Here is a 22,982-nt window from a genome sequence, read left to right on the forward strand (position 1 = left end):
TCAATTCCATGACACCCCAACGCGGTTGTCGTTGCGATGCGGGAGATAAAATTAGATGACGAAAGCGCGTGCCTTATCATACCTTTGTCAAATCTGCCGCAAATAGAACTGCTAAAACTGCTCACACATCATCTATCGTCGTCGTCGTCGTCCTCGTCGTCCGTCCGCCAACCTATTTGAGAAGAGATTTGAGACAGTTTTTGCTCGTCGTCGTCGTCGGCTCGTTGATGATTCACCATGACGTTTACCTTTTTGGGCTCCTACGAAAAAAGAAAAGACTCCACCAAAGCAGGTTCGTCGGGTGGGAAGGATTCTGGGTAAAGTTGTGTCTACTTTCGGTTCTTCGGGACAAAAATATCACCGTGTCACGTCATATTTTGGAACTTTTGGTTGGTGACCGCAAAAAGGCTAATTTCGCGGAACGGATTTTTCCCGGATGGCAGTTTTTCTTTTCCCTGGAAAAGCTGAGCCACTACACGACTTTTATCGCACACTCGTACGTTTCCCGGTTATGCTTACTCAATTCCATTTCTCGTACACATTCATGGAACATATTTGTTCCGCTGGGGAAAAATATTGAATCAATTTTGAGAATAATTTCCCAAATAATTTACTCAGAACCTTTTATTGAATACATCATTACTTATCTTATGTAGAAGGGACCATATAGCCACAGCTGTAACGCCAAGAGTATCCAGCATGACCATTCTGGGGGGTGAAGGGTTCGATTCCCGGCCAATCCAGGAACTTTACGTAAAAGAAATTTCCTTAACTTCCTATAGTATCTTTGTGTATGCCACAGGATACCCGACTAGATGGGAAAAACAAAATTATAACAGGTTGGTTTTTTTTTTGTTACAATGATTTTTGTAGCAACCGTCGTTAAAAAACATGTACCGTTAGTAGTTAAAATAACAAAAATTCTAACAAAACTCGTTCCAATTAAAACAAAAATATAACAAGTTGAGTTTTAATCATAACAAGAGTATATCAAATTTTGTTAGACTAAAGATGCGTAATCATAACAGAACGAGTAAAGGCGCTTAAGCCTAGGCATAAGGGCCAGGGCATAAGGGGTAAATACCTGTGTCCCATCCCAGGATTCCAAGGACCACGTAATGACATTAACCTTCTTAGCAACTTCACTCCCCCCGTTATATTTCATATTCAAGCTTCGTATACGGAACGGTGTGTACGAGATGTCCCCGTTTTTTGATTTCAATAAATATAACAACGCTGCACAGTAGGCCTGTCCGCTTTAATGTTTGTAATACATCTCAGATGTGCTGCAAGAATTAATGATGACAAGAAAAATGATGGAATTAGTCGATTCCATCATTTTCCAGGATTCTTTCAATGAATGGCTGGGTATGTGTAGACTAGACTAAAGATGCGTAATCATAACCAAATTATAACATAATCTGTTATATATTTCAGAACAAATTTGTTACAAGTTTTGTTATAAATCTCTTGGCTCGAGTGAACTAAAAACAAAACTTATCAATCTTTTGCTCGACAACACAATAAGTTTTATAAATTCTGGAATGATTTTGTTACAAAAAATACAACAAAAATTGCAATAAGCGTGTTAGAAAATCATGTTAGAGGCAATTGTATTATAATGCATAATATAACAAATAATGTTATACATCTGTTTGAACAAATGAATCAAATGTTGACATAATTTAGTTACTAAAATTATAACAAATGTTAATATAATAATATTAATAATATTCACATGAAAAATCCTTATAACAGAATTATATCAACTATTGTTATTTCTAACTACAGTTACCATAGTTTGGTTATGTATTTTTTATGTGCTTCTGGTCGGGTATACACATGCAAAATAATCATTGGCAGAGGAATCTCGTAATTAAAAACTGTAGAGGTGCTCATAGAACACTAACGTTGAGAGACGGGTTTTGTCCCAATGGGGACGTTACGCCAAGAAGAAGAATCATTTCTTCTATATCACATCTCTATTTTATGATTTTTTTTTTTGTTTTTATTTATGTGTATTTTAACTTATGCTAATTCTACACTCTATTTTATGAAGCATTTCCAAACAAAACACGAAAAAAATCACTTTCGACTCGATATTTTTCAATTTGACTGAGATTTTAATCATGTACTGAATTTTGTGAATTTCAGACATGCCAGCAAATCTGGTAAATGTCAGTAAAGGGCAATATTTAACCCTAAAAGGGATACCTTCATGGCCTCAGTTTCGCCACCTCGCTGAGTGTGTTCCATCAAAGACGAGCTCTGAAAGCGCCTGGGGTCCAAATGGACCCCAGGTATCCCTTTTAGGGTTAACATTGAATCCTTAAGTATTTCCTTTTAGGATTTTCTTTTTTGAGAATTCCTCCAGCAGTTTCTTTTGGAATTCTTAATAAGTTTCTTCTATGATTTTTCAAGGAGTTCTTTGTAAGATTCCTCAATGAGTTACTTGGAGTCTTTATTGGATTCTTCCAGAAGCTCCTTCGAGGAATCCCTCAGGAATTCCTTCCGGAATTATTCTTCCAGAAGTTCCTTCCGGATTTCACTCCTTTTTAGGATTTCTTCAAGAGTCAAGGATTTTTAAAGGAGTTTTTGCTGAGAATCCTTTTGTTGAAAACTCCGAGCGAGTAAAGGCGCTTAAGCCTAGGTACTAGGGCCAGGACATGGACCAAATACTTGTGTCCCATCACAGGAAGGACCAAGGGGTGACGTTAACCTTCTTAGCATCGTCACCCCCACCGATTTTCACCGTATTTTATTTGTTTATAAACTGAGCGGTTGGTACGAGATGTCCCCACTCATTATTTTTATTGTTGAATTAAAAACGCTGCACAGTAGGCCTGGCCGCTTTAACGCTTGCAATGCATCTCCGATGCAGCCTTTTGTTGAAAATTCCGAGATTTCTCCAGGAGTTCCTTCTGGGATTCTTCCAGGAAGTCCTTCCTGGATTCCTCAAGTAGTTTTTCGGTGATTCCTCAAAGAGTCCATTCTGGGATTTTTCAAGAAGTTCCTTCTGAGATGTCTTCTTTCTTGGATTAATCCAGGAGATGTTTTCTGGATTCCACCAAGAATTGTTTGTGGGGTTTTTTCATTAACTCTTATCGGGACTCCTATATATAAAGACAACACCGTCTTTGACAACGGACAACACATATTACACCCAGTGACCCAGTGGAGAATTTTCCGTTTGACGAAAAGTTTTCCCCGACTTGAGCAGGAATCGAACCCGCACTGCGAGGCTTACGAGACATCTGAACGACTGATGCCGCTAACCGCTCGACCACGAAGCCTACAAGAAATTCCCTCTAGAATTACTTCATGAAAGTCTCCCATATTTTCTTCCGGGCTCCCTTCAAAAATTTCACTCTGGATCCAGAAGTTCTTTCCAGAATTACTCGAGAATTCCTTCAGAAATTCCACGAATTCTTTTTTGCTTTCATGGGGGGTTCTTCCTAGAACTTATTCCGGAATTCTCTTAGGACTCCTTCCTTCCGGGATTACTTTATGGATTTTTTTATGGAATACCTCCAGCAGTTTTGTATAAATTCCTTCAGATGTTCGTTCTGGGTTTCCTTCAAAAGCTCCTTCTGTGATTACATTTATCCAGGAATTCCTTCTGGGAAACCCGGAAAAGTAGTTCCAAAGACATTCCAGAAGAAACCCCATTAATGAACCTAATCTCAGAAAGAATTCCTGTAAAAAATCACAAAAATAATTCCTAGAGGATTCTTCGAACTCCTGGATGGAACCTCATTAGAAATCTCAACGAAAAAAAAAACTCCTGGAAGAACCACAGAGGCAGCTTCTGAAGAAACCCTGGATAGACCCCTAGAAAATATCAATTGAATCGCACATCGCGTTGAAGTTTCCACTCACTCAGAGTCACTCTGGAATTTTTCCGGCATCTCAGAAGAAACTCTTTGAAAAATCCCAGAAGGCTCTCAAAGAAATCCTAAAAGGAAGGAGTGTTTTCCAGAAGGAACTTCTGAAGGAATATCGGAAAAAATCACGGTAGAAATTCTCAGAAGGAGAAATCTTCGAAGCAACTTCTGATCAATCTTGGAAAATCTTGAAGGAATCTCAGTATAAACTGCAGGAGGTATTTGTAAAGGAACTCCTGAGGAAATCCTCGAAGGAGCTTCAGGAGGAATCCACGAAAGACTCAAAGAAACTCCTTGAGGAATATCAGAAAAAAAAACTCCTTCAAAAACCACAGAAGAAACTCTTGAAGAATTTCCAGAAAGAACTGCTGGAGGAATTATCAAAAAAGGAAGTCTTAAAACAAACTTTCTGACGAATCCAAAGCTTCTTGAGAATTCTCAGAATCAATTCCTGGAGGAACACCAGAAGAAACTGTGGGAGTAATTTCATTAGAAACCATTTATAAACCACGTAGAATTTTTGGTGGGGAGGGGGGGTAGTCTGGCCACAGTCTAAGCTCCATACAAATTTCAAATTTTTAGTATGGACAAAAGTTTACGAGGGGAAGGGAGTCTGAGATGGTCATAATTTGGTCTACGTGGTTTATGAACAGCCCCTTAGGAACTCCTGGCGGTCCTACGAAAGAACCTCTGGAGAAATCTTAGAAAGAACTCTAAGATCAATCTCTGAAGGCACTCCTGGAAGAATTCCAGAAGGAGCTCCTGGATGAATCACAGAAAGAACTCAAGGACGAATCTAAAAAGAAACTTTCGTAGGAAAGTCATGAATTTATAGAAGAATTAGAGAGAAACTTCTGAAGGAATTCATGGAGGATTATCACTCTGCAGCAGGCGAATTCGCTGGTATTTTTACACTATTTGCAATGGATGTATATATAAAAAATAAAATATTGAACGACTATTTTAAAATGATGGAAATGCATGGTCATGTGTATAAGCCCATAACTTAAATTCCCCAAAAAAGCAGCTCAAAATCGGCTTGAAGAACTTTTCTAATTTTTTGAAATGTTATGTAAAACAGTTGAGTTTTCGACAACAAAAAACAAAAATATAGTCGTTGTGGTTCAACATTGTGAAAATCATTAAAAAAACTAATATTGTGAACCATTTTCGCATATAGGGTGACAAGGGTATTATCGGCAGGTCTGTTCTATTCGTCATGGGGGGTTTTGTGGGCCAAATTGTGCCTGAAATTTGGGCATATAACTCAGCTTGGTTGGGAAGGATTAGAGGCCAACTCTGAGTTCAACAGGCTTCAAAGCCTCCACCCCCTCCCCCCTTCTCCATGACGAAGCTGTCGAAAATACGTAAGTTCCTTTTTTCGTAGTTTACTTTTTATCGTGACATTTTTTCTATAATTTTAAATTTATAATCCATTCATTCGCGAAGAAAGATTGCAAATCGTTCTATTGGTTCAAAAGTCATGACGGTTAGAAAATTTATAAAAAAAATGAGAAATGTCGTTTTTTGAACCACCCTATTTTTAAAATAGGATGGCCATGTTAAAAATAGGATGGTCCAAAAAACGACATTTCTCATCATGTGGCGAAAAAATAACATTACAGATCTAATCACTTTTGGTAGAGATCATTCCTACCAAATTTTAGCAATATCGGAGCACTTTTATTTTCGAGTCTATTCTTTATTTTGGAATGGCTGTATATGTATTTCTCTTGTTTTCATGGTCTCGCAAACACTGTTTATAAATTTTTATCAGATAATCATGAAAATCTGAGATATGCATATTTTTTAACGTTTAAGAAATGTTTTTTGAACATTGAAAAAAAAATTTGCTTATACCTACTACCGTCTACCCCCGTTGGTTTGAACGACACCTCATGCAAACCAACGGGGTTCATTTTTAGTTTGCACTTCTAGCAACTCTGTGGGCGATGGAAAAACACACTGCTGGCAGCCTTATTTGTTGTTTTGTTTTGATTCTGCGTTCCGTTTCACGCCGTTCCATGAGCAGAATGACGTTTGATCCATTTTTAATTTGAACAATGTGCAGATTAGAGGGGGTCAAATTAAAAAGTGTTCAGATTAGATGCGGTCAAACCAACGGGGGTAGACGATAGACACTTTGTTTATTTATTTTTTGAATATTTTTAACCCTTATAAAACCATGGATATAAAAACACCAGGTGTCATAGTTCTATAACTATAGTCTATGAAACGTTACAATATACGACAACTTCAAAGCAGCTGATATTAACATATGTGGCTTTCTGATTTCAAGAAAATCGCATTTAAAAAACTAAAAAAAAATCAACGAAAACGTCAATAAACTTGGCCCTTTCAACGTTACTTCTGAAAGCTGCAATTTAATATCTTTAACAAAAAAGAAATTTAAGGTCGGCAACTGGTTTAAAAGTAAGAATTTATTGCAAATTTTTATTTTGAATAACATTGATATGTTGTACTATTCTTAAATTAGGGCGACCAGCGGTGATATAAAAAACGGGTATAATTCTAAATATTTTCGATGAACTACAACAAATCCTCCAAGTAGGGGTAGGCGGAGCAATATGGACACCCTAAAGTTTTTGCCAACTTTACCTGGCAAGATGTCAAAAAAGTTTAGTTTTTTTATACATTTATCCTTTTAAAGTCTATTTAGCATCTACTACATAAGAATGCTCACGAAGAAAAATGATTTATTCACTTCAAAAAATGTTATGAAAAATGATAGTTTTTCATAACCGTCTTCAAGCATACGGGGCAGAATGGACACCCCCATGGGGCAATATGGACACCATGAGACTTTTACGAATTTTGTACATTATTTACACCTATTAAGTCATCTCATTACAAAACAACTATTATGGATGAATAATACGCCGAAGTAGTTCATTTTTGTTCAGTTAATTTAAATTCAGGCTGTTTTGGATAAAGCTTCGTTTTTGTGGGCATGTACAGCTGTGCCTAGAACAACTATTTTCCACTGCTGTCGTTTTATGACCAATTTGTTTCACCCTATGTTTACTATAGTGAACATTTAACCGAAAATATGCTGAAATCAAAGAATTTGGTTGGTTTGTGATTTAGGTTATATTTTTCCCTTGCCGCTTCTTTCAAAAAGGTGAGTGTCCATTTTGCCCCGGCAGCAGAAGATATTTCCAAACTTGATTTTTGATATAATAAAGAAGAAAATATAAACATGTTAAGCATGTAGATACAGCAAAACTACTTGCATGTGTTCTAGAAATATCAGGTTTTAATCGACCTGCAATAAATTAATCACTAAATCTTATTTTAGATGGTGTGAAAATTATAATTTCCATGCACAAAAAACGGAGGACGCAACTTTTCGTGTAAAATCAAATATTTCTTTCCTGAAACTACGTTTTAGACAAATGGACAATATTCTCCATTCATTAAAAGTTCGCATATTTCAAAATATTGAGGGTGTCCATTCTGCCCCGGGGGTCCATATTGCCCCACCTACCCCTACCGTGACATTCGGTGGTCCACTATTATGATTTTCTACGGTAATTATTCCGACGTCCACTGAAATTTAGTTCTTGTAATTTGTTAAGTATTTATCCAGAGATTCTTAGCAAGTGTTCAATATAGAATTGACATTATGAAAATATTAAATTAAAAAAAATCATGGTGCTTTCACTTAAGGACAAACGTCTTGCAATCTCGCTTTAACAGTGCATCAGAACTTCAGACGCACAAATCTCAAAAAGCAAGCTTCAAACAACAGTGCGTTTTATTATTCTGTTCTTGCTCACTTGTAATAAGCTTAAAATAAGAAGCTCAGGTGCACTGGTTTTGTTTACGAAGAGATTTGTGCCCTCAAAATCGTGAGTAGGTGCCAAAGTCGGCCATTGTGGCGGAAATTTCGGGACTCTAACAAGTCTATCTTTAAAAGTGTAGGCCTGATCCATACAGTGAACTTCAATGAACCATTTATATTTTCCCGTATCATATGCACCGGAACGACGAGAGGGGGGGACCTGTGCAAAACATAAAGATGATATTACTCCTCACCTTATATGTACGACTGACCTATGCTTTACCCATTGGTCACCGGTCTAGTCCCGGAATGCCAAACGGACGGCGGCCAAAATCATGATAGTGGGAAACTCGGCACTTGGGTCATATTTCAATCGGAAAACGATTCGCACCCACCGTGAGGGTGGGGTAGCACTTGATAAAGTTAGACGTCGTAAGAAAGTCATATCGCGTAATCGAAACCGATTTAGAGCTTTACGGGTGATCACCCACAAGATGGATGAATAGGTGGAGGTGAGAAGCAAATATCATATTTCGTCTAAGCGATGATAAAAGAAGTGGAAATATTCACCGTTCCCAGAGGTCCTGCAAAACATTTCGCATCGCACCGGACACAATTCCGCAGTTCCGCGCATTCGTTAGTTTTAATTTAGTTTACATACTTATTTGCTTCGATTCTTTGTTTCCACACCATTTTTAATTGTGTTTTCTCTTTTTCGTTTTCCCCCACTTTTTCCACCCATTTTCTAGGTGCACTCGAAAGGACCATCCTCGTCGGTGCCTGCCTCGCTGATGAATGGCCGCCCGACCGGTCCCGGATCAATCGGTGACAAATTACCCACCCAGCTGCTGAACGGACGGCTGGCGCCTCCGCCTCCTCAGGTGTCAAACGCAAAAATGCCTCCTAGAGTAGTTAGTTTTTTGTTTGTTTTCTTTATAGCTTTAGTTTAGTGCACATGGTTTGTTTATTAATCAATTAGAATTTTAGTTTGTTTGGTTCTACTCGCTCGTGAGTCATATTTGGTATTAACTTTGTTGACAAATTAAGATACTGGTATGTTCCGCTTTTGTCAACACGGTCCGCCACTTCTTGCTGGAAAACGGAATAATTTTCTTTGACAAAATTTTGCAACATGCCATCATGAAGTGGAAGTTTTACTATAAAATACATTCCCAAACTACAATTATGCAGTTTACTATCAAATTTAATTATTCGCTGACATTTCTAATCACATTCTAACTAACGCCGACAAGAGGTATTCAACACAGTTGTGCATCTAGGAGCATACAGAAACTGAAATTCATATATTTGTCTATTTTCCTTGAAGGCAAGAGAGATCCATACTCAAGGATGTTCGATCACCCAGCAATCGTTTGACTAGCAATTTTAAAAGGGACATCTGATTGAAAGCCAGAAGGAACTCTCAAAGAAATATCTGAAGGAACTCCTAGAGAAAATCCAGAGGTCAGAAACACTTTTTATCGAATTATAAGAGATAACCAAGCGGAATGGGAATGGTAAGCAAAAAAAAGAGAGGAATCCCAGAAGGAATTGGTTGGGGAAACACAAAAGTAGTTCTGCAAGAATCCCAAGAGACTCATTCGTCTATAACTCAGTTCAGAACCCTAATACTGAAATGTGGTGTTCGGCAAACTTGTAGATTAGTATTTTGCTATCTTTAGTATGTATGAGTAGGTGGTGCTAACACTTTTACGCCGTAAATATTAGAGTTAGAATATGGCGTCCTTGGTGATCATTGCAAGAAAAACACTTTCCTACAAGTTCGCCACACACCACATTTTAATATTTAGGCTTCTGAACTGAGTTATAGACAAATGAGTCTCTTGGGATTCTTGCAGAACTACTTTTGGGTTTTCCCAACAAATTCCTTCTGGGATTCCTCAAAATATTTCTGGGATTTTTCTCGTTTTTTTTTTTTGCTTTTGGTTAACGTACCATACCCATTCCGCTTGGTTATCTCTTATAATTCGATGAAAAGTTGTCGAAGAAAGTGTTCCTGACCTCTGTATTTTCTCTAGGAGTTCCTTCAGATATTTCTTTGGAAGTTCCTGCTGGCTTTCAATCAGATGTCCCTTTTAAAATTCCTTTGGTAGTTTCTTCGGGGATTCTTTCAGGAGTTCCACCAAGAATCAAAATTAATTACGGAACTATTTTTGGATTTCTACCTAAAAATTCCTCCAAGAGCCAAGATTCACCCAGATGTTCCTTTCGAAATTGCTTCGGAGTATTCATTCTAAATTCTAATATTCTTTTTGATATTTCTCTATGAGCTCCTTTCGTAGTTCTTGCAGAAAATCTTCCTGGTATTCCTCCACAAGTTTTGCTGGGATGTTATCAGCAGTTTCTTCTAGTGCTGGAATTCTTCTGGGATTCCTGCAAGATTTTTTTTCTCTGAAATTCCGACAAGAAGTCTGTTTGAAATCTCTACAACGAGTTTCTTTTGGAACTTCGAACTTGGATTTAATTAGAGCTTTTGCTATGGATTCCCTCTAAAATCGTCTTTGCAATTTCTTCAGGATGTCTTACGGTGTTTCCTCAAAATACTCTTTTTGGGATGCCTCCATCAGTTGCTTCTGGGAATTCTCCCAGACTTCCTCCAGTGGCTCATACTACCTCCGGAAAATCCTTCTCAACAGTCTTCTGGAAATCCTTCAGAAGTTGCTTCTGAGAGCCCAGCTGATGTTCCTTCTGGAAATTTTTCAGGATTTTTTTTCTGTGAAATCTCCAGATCCTTCTGAAAATTATTCAGAAGTTACTTCTCTTCTCTTCATCGGAATGCCCCAAAAGTTCCTTATTAGACTTCCTGGAGTTTTTTTTTCCTAGAAATGCTTTAGAAGTGCCTTCTAGGAGTTCTTCAGGAGTTGCTGGAGAAACCATCGATTCAATTTCTGGATCCCAGACTAAACTTATGTAGGAATATCTCATGGATTTTTCTTAGTTGAAGTATTTATAATAACAGAAAAAATATCAAAGCAATGAAATTGTGAGATCAAATTTTGAGGTTTTGTCCGGCATCCGGCCACTGTGGTACGATCCAGGGATTGAACGTAGGGCCTTCTGCATACGAATCAGAAGCGGTAGCCACTAGACCACCAAGTCCGTTTGAAAGAATGAGGTTCCTTTAAAAGAATAAAAAAAACTCACTATTTGCCTCGTTTTCGATATTTTGTTCCTTTCGACGTTTTGACATTCGACCTTTTGGCATTCGACGTTTTGAATTCGATGTTTTGTCTTTCGACGTTTCGTCCCTAAACCATGCCCAGTAAGCCTTCTAAAAGTTCAATAGACAATATCAGATCAGTTGGGATATCTTAGGTTATCGAAACTGTTATTGAGTTTAGATACTGTAGACTGATGTAACGGTTACTTCTTTCATTATACAAAGCTACGATTTGTAATCTATGATGCGCAGTAAGTCTTCTGAAAGTTCAATAGACAGTATCAGATCAGTCGGGATATCCTAGGCCAATCAATCGTGAGTTTGAAACCTAAAGTCTACGGGTGTAACAGTAACTTCTTTCATTATACAAAGCTATGATTTGTTATATATTATGTCCAGTAAGGCTTCTGAAAGGTCAATAGATAGTATCAGATCAGTAGAAATATCCTAGGTCATCCAATCAGATCAGTAGAAATATCCTAGGTCATCCAAAATCCAAGGAGTTTAGATCCTTAACCCTTCAGCGTGCGCGCTGTTGTAAAAAGTACAACAGTTCCAAAAAACCTCGCTTTTCGTATACTGTGTGAGCGCGGTGCAGTTTCGGTTGCTTGATGGCGCGCGTCCTGGAAGGTTAAGTCTACAGGTGTAACGGTAACTTTTTTTCATTATAAAAAGCTACGATATGTCATCTATCTTGTCCAGTAAATCTTCTGAATATTCAATGTGCATCATCACATTAGCTGGGATCATCCAAACTATTATGATGTTTAAAATCTAGCATCTACAGCAATTAAAGTTTTGGTTTAAGCTATATAGAGTTATGTTTCATAATCCGTTATTAATTGAAGGGCTTTCTTTGCCTGCCATTGGATGAATTTGTATATTGTGAGGCAAGGACAATGACACACTATGCCCAGGGAGTCGAGAAAATTTTCCCGACTGGAACGGGAATCGAACCCGCCGTCTCCGGATTGGCGATCCATACCCTCAACCACTAGGCTAACTGGAGTCCCTGGAATATTCCTATATTGTCTCTAAAGGACATTTGAGATTTCAAGACCTTCACGGATCCCAGCAGCTTATGCAATGATGGCGAAAGTTCATCACATTATTGTTGTAGTTTTGGAGGACTTCTTTATAGTACAGTTTGATCGACCCTGAATGTCCCAAAGGTTTATAATAATATCTTGTAGACTTCAGATTGATGCAGTAACTGCGATTGATTGTGCAACGTTACTCAGTATAGCAGATATGGCAGTTGTTACCGAGTGTAGATCTGAAGTTCTGAACTCCAGGGTACTTTGGCTGACCTGGAATATCCCTATAGTGTCTCTAAATGACCTATGAGATTTCAAGAGCTTCACGGATCCTAGTAGATTATGCAATGCCATTATACATATATGGCGAAAACTCATTAAATTATTCTTGTAGATTTAAAGGCCTTCACTATTGGGCAATTTGGGACACCTGGAACAACTCAGAATATAAAATAAATTTTGATATTCTTGACGAAGGTTAAATGAATACATATGAACGTAACCCATATCCAAATTCAGTTTTTAGGACAACTGATATGTCAATTATTTCGTTTCTCTAAACTTCATGGTGTTCAGGATGTTCTAGGTTGTCAAAATACAAATAGCAACAACTTTGCTGAAGACAGTGTTTTCTTTTACTAAATGTGTGAATTTATACTGCCGTTTCTATTTTAGGGTCATTATGACCCCTCCGGCACCAAAGGGTTAAATCGTTTGCTGACGAATCTTCATCAGGATTCCTGACGAATTTTCGTCAGAATTCCTGACGAATCTTCGTCAGATTTCCTGGCAAATCCTCGTCAGAATTCCTGACGAATCCTCGTCGGAATTCCTGGCGAATCCTAGTCAGAACTCCTGGCGAATCTTCGTCAGAATTCCTAGGGAATCCTCGTCAGGATTCCAGGCGAATGCTCGTCAAGATTCCAGGCAAATCTTCTTAAGGCAAAACTGGAAGCATTTCCTCACTTTTTGGTTTTTGATTTTTTATTAAATAACGAAGCAATATTTTCAAAATCGGTTTTCGTGCACATGTAGAGTATGGATCAAGGTATCTTCTGAATTTTTTTAGTAGTGGAAAATGTTTTCCGTTTTTGCACAAACCATTTTTGAACAAAATTTCACGAAAAAATGGTTTCTGCAGAAATGGAAAACATTGTCCACCTCAAAAAAAAAATCAGAAGATACCTTGATTCATACTCTACATGTGCACGAAAACCGATTTTGAAAATATTGCTTCGTTATTTAATAAAAAATCAAAAACTGAAAAAAATGAGAAAATGCTTCCAGTTTCGCCTTAAGGATTCCTTGCCAATGCTCGTCAGGATTCCTGACGTGTCTTCATTAGGATTCCTGGCGAATCCTCGTCAAGATTCCTGGCGAATTCTCGTCAGGATTCCTGACAATCCCTCATCAGGATTGCTGGTGAATCCTCGTCAGGATTCCTGACGCATCCTTGTCAAGATTCCTGGCGAATCTTCGTCAAGATTCCTGGCGAATCCCCTTCAGGATTCCTGACGAATCCTCGTCAGGATTCCTGGCGAATCCTCGTTAGAATTTCTGGCGAATCCTCGTCAGGATTCCAGGCGAATGCTCGTCAGGATTCCTGGTGCATCCTCGTCAAGATTCTTGGTGAATCCTCGCCAGTATTCCTGGCGAATTTTCTCCAGGATTCCTGGCGAATGCTCGTCAGGATTACAGGCGAATCCTCGTCAAGATTCCTGGTGAATCCTCGTCAGGATTCCAGGTGAATCTTCTTCTGGATTCTTGACGAATCCTCGTCAGGATTCCTGGCAAATACTCGTCAGATTTTCTGACAAATGCTCAGCATGATTCCTGACAAGATTCCTGGTGAATCCTCGTCAGGATTCCTAACGCATCCTTATCAGGATTCCTGGTGAATCTTCGTCAAGATTCCTGGTGAATCCCCTTCAGGATTCCTGGCGAATCCTCGTCAGAATTCCTGGCGAATGCTCGTCAGGATTCCTGGTGCATCCTCGTCAGGATTCCTGGCGAATCCTCGCCAGTATTCGAGGCGAATTTTCTTCAGAATTCCTGGTGAATCCTCGTCCGGATTCCTGGCACATCCTCGTCAGGATTCCTGGCAAATCCTCGTCAGGATTCCTGGCGAATCTTCGTCAGGATTTCTGGAGAGTCCTCGTCAAGATTTCTTGCGAATCCTCGTCAAGATTTCTGGCGAATGCTCGTCGGGATTCCTGGCGAAACCTCGTTCAGATTTCTGGCGAATCCCCTTCAGGATTTCGGGCGAAAACCCTCATTAAAATTTCTAGTGAATCCTTGTTAGGATACCTGGCGTATCCTAGTCAGGATTCTTGGCGAATGCTTAACTGGATTCCTAGCAAACTCTCATCAGGTTTCCTGGCGAGTCCTCGCCAGGTTTCCTGGCGAGTCCTTGTCAGGATTCCTGGCTAATCCTAGTCAGGATTCTTGGCGAATACTCGTCAGGATTCCGGGCAAAAACTTTCATAAAAAATTCATATGTATCCTTGTCAGGATACATGACGAGTCCTAGTCAGGATTCTTGGCGAATCCTCGTCTGGATTCCTAGCGAACCCTTGTCTGGATTCCTAGCGAATTCTCATCAGAATTTCTAGTGAATCCTCGTCAGGATTTCCGGCGAATCCTCGTCAGGATTCCTGTCTAATCCTAGTCAGGATTCTTAGCAAATACTCGTCAGGATTCCGGGCAAAATCCTTCATCAAAATGTCCAGTGAATCCTTGTCAGAAGTCCTGGCGAATCCTAGTCATGATTCTTGAAGAATCATCGTACGGATTCACGGCGAATCCTCGTCAGAATTCCTGGCGAATCCTCGTCCGGATTCCAGGACAACCCTGGTAAGAATTACCGGAAAATCCTAGTTAAGATTCCTAGCAAGTCCTTGTCAGGATTCCTGGCAAATTCTTGTCAGGATTCTTGGCGAATCCACGTCAGAATTCTTAGAGAATCCTCGACAGTTTATGTATGCTGTTTTGTATGTTTATATTGATTAGCGTGTCACAAAATTTTTCAAGCTCCTCTTGAAATTCCTGCAGGAGTTCCTCCGTTGGATCCACCATCCACCGACTTCTGGAGAATCTCCGGAGAGGAATTATTCAGGAGTTGTTTAGGGATTCCTTTCCAAAACTCCGCCTGGAATTGCTCTACGAGTTTCTTCTGACGTTCCTCCAGGAATTCGTTCGCTTTAATAGTAGTCTTCTGGGACATCTCTTGGCAAACTCGTGGGATTGTTCTATGAAATGTCTCGGAATTTCTCGAGAATTAGTTGTAGGTTTCCTCCAGAGGTTCCTTCTGTGATAACTTCAGGACTTTTTCTGGGATTCCTCTACGTACTCTCGTAAGATATTTGTTTGGATACCTAAAAAAAGTTGCTGTCCCCTAGGATTTCTCTAAGTTTTTTTCCGGCAATCAATCAGATGTCTCTTCTAATAATTTCTCCTTTCTATGGAAATTCCAGTTCCACCGGGACAGGTAACACTAGTCGACAAAATTGAAACTTTTTTCACGCACTTTGGCCATTTGTTCCATTTCTAATGGAATTTGGCCCGCTGAATCCGAATCTGACCTCAAAATTCTTGTAACACGTACAGTTTTTGAGAAAAATAGGGTTTTATTCACAAAGTTTGATATTTTCAAAGAAAATTCAATATTGTCTATAAAATTTTAAATTTTTCATCTACTCATTATAAACACTATTCATATTCAATAGATTTTGATCCGCTGAATCAGAATCTGACCTAATAATTTTAGTAATACGTAAATTTTTTGAGAAAAATCGGGTTTTATTCACAAATTCTATATTTTTATAGAAAAAAGACTATTGTATTTATAGTTTTATTTTTTTTATCTGCCTATCTTTACCAATATTTATATTCAATAGATTTTCATATTCTGCTTTGCAATTTGACCTAAGAATTTCTGTAACACGTAAAATTTTTGAGAAAATAGGGTTTTAAACACAAAATTTCATATTTTCATAGAAAATGAACTACTGTCTTTACAATTTTAATTTTTTTTTGTCATCTCAACCAATATTTGTATTTAATAGATTTTCATATAATGATTCGGAATCTGACCAATGAATTTCTGTAGCACGTTTTTTGTTTAGAAAAATAGGGTTTTAATCACAAATTTCATTTTTTTTTTAGTTTTTATTTTTGTGTATTTTAACTTAGATGCTAATTCTACACTCAACACAAATTTCAGATTTTCATATAAAATAAAATGTTGTTTTTATATTTTTCAATTTTCCATCTGCTCATCATAACCAATATTGTTATTCAATAGATTTTGATCCACTGATTTAGAAACTGGCCTAAGAATTTCTGTAACACGTAAAATTTTTGAGAAAGTAGGATATTATTTACAAAATTTCATATTTTCAGAGAAAATTAAATATTGTCTTTGTAATTTCAAATTTTTCATCTGCTCATTATAACCAATATTCATATTCAATAGATTTTGATCCACTGAGTCAGAATCTGATCTAATAATTTAAGTAACACGTATTTTTTTTTTGAGAAAAAATGGGTTTTATTCACAAATTCCATATTTTCATAGAAAATATGCTATTGTATATATAATTTTATTATTTTATCTGACAATGTTTACCAATATTTATATTAAATAAATTTTTATATTTTGATTTGCAATCTGACCTAAAAATTTCTGTAACACGCAAATTTTTTGGGAAAAATAGAATTTTAAACACAAAATTTCATATTTACATAGAAAATAAACTACTGTCTTTAAAATTTTATTTTTTTCTATATGCTCATCTCAACCAACATTTGTATTTAATAGATTTCCATATACTGATTCGGAATCTGACCTAAGAATTTCTGTAACACGTAAATTTTTTGAGAACAATAGGGTTTTATTCACAAATTTCATATTTTCATATAAAATAAAATATTGTTTTTATAATTTTCAATTTTCCACCTGCTCATCATAACCAATTTTTTTTTATTCAATAGATTTCGATCTACTGATTCAGAATCTGGCCTAAGAATTTCTGTAACAGGTAAAATTTTAGTAGGGTTTATTCAAAAAATTACATATTTTCATGTTTTTATAATTTTAATATTTTTATCTGCTCATCTTAACCAATATTTGTATTTAATAGATTTTCATATTTTGATTCGAAATCTGACCTAAGAATTTCTGTACCACGTACAGTTTTGAAGAAAAACAGGGTTTTATTCACGAAATTTCATATTTTTAGAGAAAATAAAATATTGTGTTTAAAATTTTATCTCCTCATCCTAATCAATATTTAATAGATTCTGATGCAATGATTCGGAAACTGACCTAAGCATTTCTGTAACCCGTGATTTTTTTGAGAAAAAATAAAACCCCATTGTCACAAAATTCCATATTTTCATAGAAAATAAAATATTACCTTGGTTTTTTTATATTTATTTAAGGTCCTCGCATCAAAACATATATTTATTTGTGAAAAAATTCAATCTGCTTATTCAAAATCTAACCCCAGAACTTATGTACCACGTACAGTTTTTTAGAAAAACACAACTTTTCATATATTCTTGTAAAATACATTTTTACTGATTTTTTTTAAATTAGCATATGCTCATTGAACTGCATAATTATATTTTATAGGCTGTCCGTAGGGCCCATATAGCCGAGGCGGTAAACGCACGGGTATTCAGCATGACCATGCTGAGGGTGACGGGTTCGATTCCCGGTCGGTCCAGGATCTTTTCGTAAAGGAAATTTCCTTGACTTCCTTGGGCATAGCGTATCTTCGTGCCTGCCACACGATATACACATGCAAAATGGTCATTGGCAGAGGAAGCTCTCAGTTAATAACTGTGGAAGTGCTCATAGAACACTAAGCTGAGAAGCAGGCTTTGTCCCAGTGAGGACGTTACGCCAAGAAGAAGAAGAAGAAGGCTGTCCGTTTATTACGTAAGGAAAATCACACGATTTTTCGACGCCCCTCCCTCTCTCGTTAGTTTATGTTTTGTATGCGAACCCACACTTTTTATTTGTATACGCGAAAGATTTCTCAAACCCCCCTCCGTCCATTAACCATTACGTCATTAATGGGCAGCTTTTTACTAGATCGTAATAGATTGTATTTTATTGATCCCCTTATTCCTTATTCTTTCCTTAGAATTACGTAGAGACGAACCAGCCAAGGGCTGAAAGTCTCTTTAATAAAGACAAATCAATCAATCAATTAGAATTGCTGTAACACAGTTTTTTAAGTAGGATTTAATTAACAAAATTTCATATTCTCATAAAAATAATTTTAATAGAATTGTAGCGCAGGTTAATTAGGTTGTTACTCAGAAATTGAATTGAATTAATCGAAATATATTTGCAACTTTGAAGCTGCCCAGTTTGGCAACTACCGAGACTGTGTTTTCCTTTTACTTACGCCAAGAATTATTTTTCTCAAAAATTGTACGTGTTACACAAATTCTTGGGTCAGATTTCGAATCAGTATATGTAAGCCATTAAACATAAATATTTGTTAAGATGCGCAGATAAAAAAAATAAAATTATAAAGACAATAGTTTTTCCATGAAAATATAAAATTTTGTGAATAAAATATTTTTCTCAAAAATTTGACGCGTTACAGAAATTCTTAGGTCAGATTACGAATAAGTGAAATAGAATCTTTTAAATATAAAATATAAATTAAGATGAGTAGATAAAAACTTTAAAATTATAAAGACAATATTTTATTTTTTTTTTGAAAATATGATATTTTGTGAATAAAACCCCATTTTTCTCAAAAAACTGCACGTGTTACAGAGATTTTTAGGTTAGTTACCAAATCGGTGGATGAAAATCTAATAAATAAAAATATTGGCTAAAATGAGGAGATGAAAAAATTAAAAATGTAAAGACAGTAGTTTATTTTCTTTGAAAATTTGAAATTTTGTAAATAAAACCCCATTTTTCTCAAAAAAAATTACGTTTTACAGAAATTCTTAGGTTAGATTCTGAATCAGTGGATCAAAATCTATTGAATTTAAATATTGGTTATGATGAGCAGATAAACAAATTATAAATATTAACACAATAGTTTGTTTTCTATGAAAATATGAAATTTTGTGAATAAAACCCTATTTTTCTCAAAAACTGTACGTGTTACAGCAATTCCGAAGTCAGATTCGGAATCAGCGGGCCAAAATCCTTCGGAAATGGATCAAGTGGTCAAAGTGCGTGATCCACTGTCGACCAGTGTAATTCCTAAAACAAATAATTCTGATTTTATCCAAGAGATCCTTTTGAAATATCTCCAGGAGTTCCTTTCAAGATTCAACCAGATGTTCCTTCGGGAAAGTTTCTCTAATTTTTTTCGGAAGCTCTCACGGGAGTTCTTCCAAGAATTCCTGTAGAAATTCTTTCATAGATTGCCCCGGAAGTACTTCCTATGATTCCTGAAAAAGTTTTTGCGGAATTCCTCCAGGAGTTCCTTCTGAGATTCTTAGAAATGTTTCTTCTGGCTTTCTGTCAGAAAATCCTTCTGCGATTGTACACCGTCAACCGTCAGCAGAACAACCGAAAAGATCTCAACAACATACGTCTGGCCTTCGTCCAGGAAATTTTTCGGGAGTTTCTTCTGGAATTCCTTCAGGAGTTTCTCCTGTGAGTCCAGCAGGAGTTCCTTATGGAATTGATTCTTGTTCTCGGATTTTTTTAAAGAGCTTCTGCTGGATCCCCCAGGATCCTACTGGATATCCTCCAAGGCTTTCTTCTGAGAATCCTCCATAAATTTATTCTGGAAATCTTCCAGGAGTTCCATCTGAGATTTCTCTTGAAATTTTTCCTGGAAACCTCCAGGAGTTCTTTTAAAAATGTCCAGGAGATCATTCTGAAAATACTTCTGAAGTTCCTTCTGGAAAGCCTGCTACAGTTCTGCGAAAGTATCTTCTGAAATCCCCCAGGAGTTTCTTGTAGTTATCCTTAAGAAGTTCCATTTGAGAATCTTTCTTCTTTTTTTATAAATTATTTTGTGAGTTCCTTTTAAGATTCCTGCAGGAGTTCCCTGTGGAAATCTTCCATGATGTTTTTTTGAGAATCTTTCAGGAGTTTCTTTTAGATATCCATCCTCCAAGAGAAATCCTTAGTTCTCTTTCCTGGATCAATCCCCAGAATGAATTCTGGGATTAATCCCAGACTAAACTATTATAGAAGTCCGTGCAAGTACTTCTGAAGGAATTCCTGTAGAAATACCCAGAAGGAATCCATGAAGGAGTATGAAGGACTTCCTAGGAGAATCATCAGAAGCACTTTCTTCTTTCAGAAGTGCTCCTTTGAGGAATCCCTGAAAGTAATGCTTGGAGAAATCCACAGAAAAAGCTTCTAGAGAAATCTCCGGATATCATTTCTGAAGCAACCGACAAATGTAGCTTTGGAGGAATCTCTGATGGAATTTATGAAAAAAACCTCTGATGGAATTCTTGAAGGAATCCCCAGAAGTATTTTTTGAAGGACTAGTGAAAAATCAAAATAAAATATTCCAGAAAGGTAGTCTAAGGAAATTATTTAAAATGGTATGCGTTTATACCGTTTCGTCTGTAGAAGTTTATTTGCATGCATTTTTCCGAATTTAGTTTTGCTTGCATACTTTGGATTCGCTGACATAATGGCTTGAACGTTTGATAATCAATAGTAAATAACGTTCAATTCCATGAAATCCGGTTGAACTGTCCGTGAGCAATTATCAAATAAGTCAGTTCTCAGCTAATCAAGCTCACCGTCTTGTAACGACAATCACTAACCAACCCGCATCATTTCATTCTCTTCCTTTCCCGCACGGTACAACAGACGGAACCGTCGACGCCCTCGAAAACGTCCGGCAACGTGGAGCAAATCCTGAGCGAAGTCAAACTGTTCATCGGGACGCCCCTGACGGAGATCGGTGCCACCCCCCGGAAGGAACTGGAGCCTTACAACCTGAACAACCCCAACAAGCACAAGTACGCGCCGAACCCGGTCCTGATGAAGCCACCCTCCTCCTTCAAGGCGCCATGTGAGTTTTGTCGTTCTACCTCTGTACCTACCTACCAATCCTACTACAAAGCATACTTGCCGCATGGGAGGGAAGCGTAAATGCCGGCATAAGTTGTTTGTCTTTGCGGTCGGGTCTTCTATTGGTGTAATGATGTTTTAATGGATTTTCTTTTCTTTTCGAATGTGTTTCTTTCTATGTTGCTTGATGGTGGTAATATCCGGATCCGGTTGCACAGTGAGCGCAATTCCTTCGTTGTTGAAACCGATAAGGTAAGTGGGTTGCATTGAATTGCATATGGAATTGAAATTCGAGATTGTTCGTGGTGGTACCACATGAACAAGAAAACGGGGATATGACGGAAATACAAACAAAAATTTCAAATTATTTGAGAATCCTGCAGCATGGTAGTTACTACCTTTGATTTCCGAAATATCAGGGAAAATAACGTTGACAACATAAAGCTGTTTTAGTTCATGTGGTATACCAAAGGGCCATTATTATAAGATCATTTCAAACATTATACTTACGCACTAATCTCTCCCAATCGTCACGCCAGTGCTATTGAGGACGAACCGAACGCATCGGACAGCGACGACGGCGGTGCCTACAACAAAAAGAAACGCAATTCTAGTGATACCTCATCGAATGACAGCGCGGACGAGTCGTCCAGCGAGGATTCGAACGTTGGCAATAAAACCTCAACGGCGACGGGTGGCAGTGCCGGTGTCACGATTACCGGTAACAGTGGACCCGGCCCGGGAGGTGGACCCGGTGGGGGAGGAGGAGAAGGAGGAGGAAGCGGAGCATCAGGGACGAATTCCACCGGAACGGGGAATAGCACTCCGCCGCGACCGATGGCCGCTTGGTCGTTGGTGAACTTCCTGCAACCACAGGTGCCAAGCGAGGCGGGCTCGCAACAACCCGGAGGAGGACTGACCAATCCGGATTCGGTGGGATCCAACCAGAACCTGAACGACAATGACAATTCGTGTTCGCCGCTGATGCCGGGATCCCCGGTGATGATCAAGCATGAACCGTCGGCAACGGAGGAGGATCATTTGTCGAATAGTAGTAGTAACAACGAGACGGTTTTTGTCAAGCAGGAACCGTATCCGAGTGAGAATAGTACGTCTTCGCCCAGCGGTGCTGGGATTCCGACGGCGACACCTAGTTCTGCACTGCCGGGATTGAATGGTGAAAGTCTGCCAGATTTCAATAAATTAGGTGATATTAAGAACGATCTGGACCTGTCCAGTCCGGCGAAGAGTCCGGAAAAGAGTCCGGAGAAGGACTCCAACGATCAGGTGGATAGCGTGGATGAAAATGAAGTTAGCAGTGCGCTGCTGAAGGTCAAAGAACTTCAAAATATCCAACCATTATCGGGGATCTCCGATATTGATGACAATAATCTCCAGCAGAACACCCTCGGAGGGTTGCTCAGTGCGGGAAGTGGAAACGTCGGACGAGTGCCTCAGAAAGTCAAACGGAAGCGGAAAGTTAACAAAACCTACCAGGACAGGGAACGGGATCAGCAGTCAAGCAGCAGTGACGACGACGGAATCGGAAGTTCCCAGAGGAGTAGGTCGCAATCTTTCGAGAAGGACAAGGTTAGCAAAGGCCGAGGTCGACCCAGGAAGAATCCGCCTACTACCGGAGGAGGAGGATCCTCCATTGTGGGCTCCTCCAGTGCTCGGCAATCGGACGCCGACTCGGTGACCAGCAATAACAGCAAACGAAGACTATCAATTTCCTCTACCAAAACGGTCGCTTCCACGCCCAGTAAAAAGGACGCTCCCAGTACGCCTGCCAAAAAGACCACGTCCCGAAGACGACCCTCCAAGGCCAATCCAAAGATCACCAGCCGGGAAGTGCTAACGACGACGGACGATTCGGACGCGGAACCGAGTCGGACCCAGAAGGACGACACTTCCGAAAGTTCCAAAGGAATCCGATCGAGTCCCACGAAGGCACCAACCAGCGCGACGCTGATGCCTCCGAAACCCCCGGGCGAAGTTGACGATCTATCTTCCGATAGCAATCCAGAGTACGTCCGGCGCCGGTGCGCTC

The 22,982-nt window shown here is 38.4% G+C and overlaps 1 protein-coding gene across 7 annotated transcripts in view; it reads left to right on the forward strand.

Moving 5' to 3' along the window:
• LOC109407223 (AF4/FMR2 family member lilli) overlaps positions 1–22,982 on the forward strand; it is a 312,632-nt gene that overhangs the window by 274,214 nt on the left and 15,436 nt on the right. For 4 of the 7 annotated variants that reach the window (XM_062850646.1, XM_062850643.1, XM_062850645.1 and 1 more), the window contains 4 exons: positions 8,439–8,600; positions 20,729–20,933; positions 21,151–21,184; positions 21,472–22,974. In XM_062850646.1, the coding sequence (XP_062706630.1) occupies positions 8,439–8,600; positions 20,729–20,933; positions 21,151–21,184; positions 21,472–22,974 (1,904 nt within the window). The remainder of the gene's footprint in view (positions 1–8,438; positions 8,601–20,728; positions 20,934–21,150; positions 21,185–21,471; positions 22,975–22,982) is intronic. The other 3 variants (XM_019680218.3, XM_062850647.1, XM_062850649.1) reach the window with 3 other exon arrangements.

The sequence above is a fragment of the Aedes albopictus genome, chromosome 2 (assembly GCF_035046485.1).
Source record: "Aedes albopictus strain Foshan chromosome 2, AalbF5, whole genome shotgun sequence".
NCBI classification, from domain to species: Eukaryota; Metazoa; Arthropoda; class Insecta; order Diptera; family Culicidae; genus Aedes; species Aedes albopictus.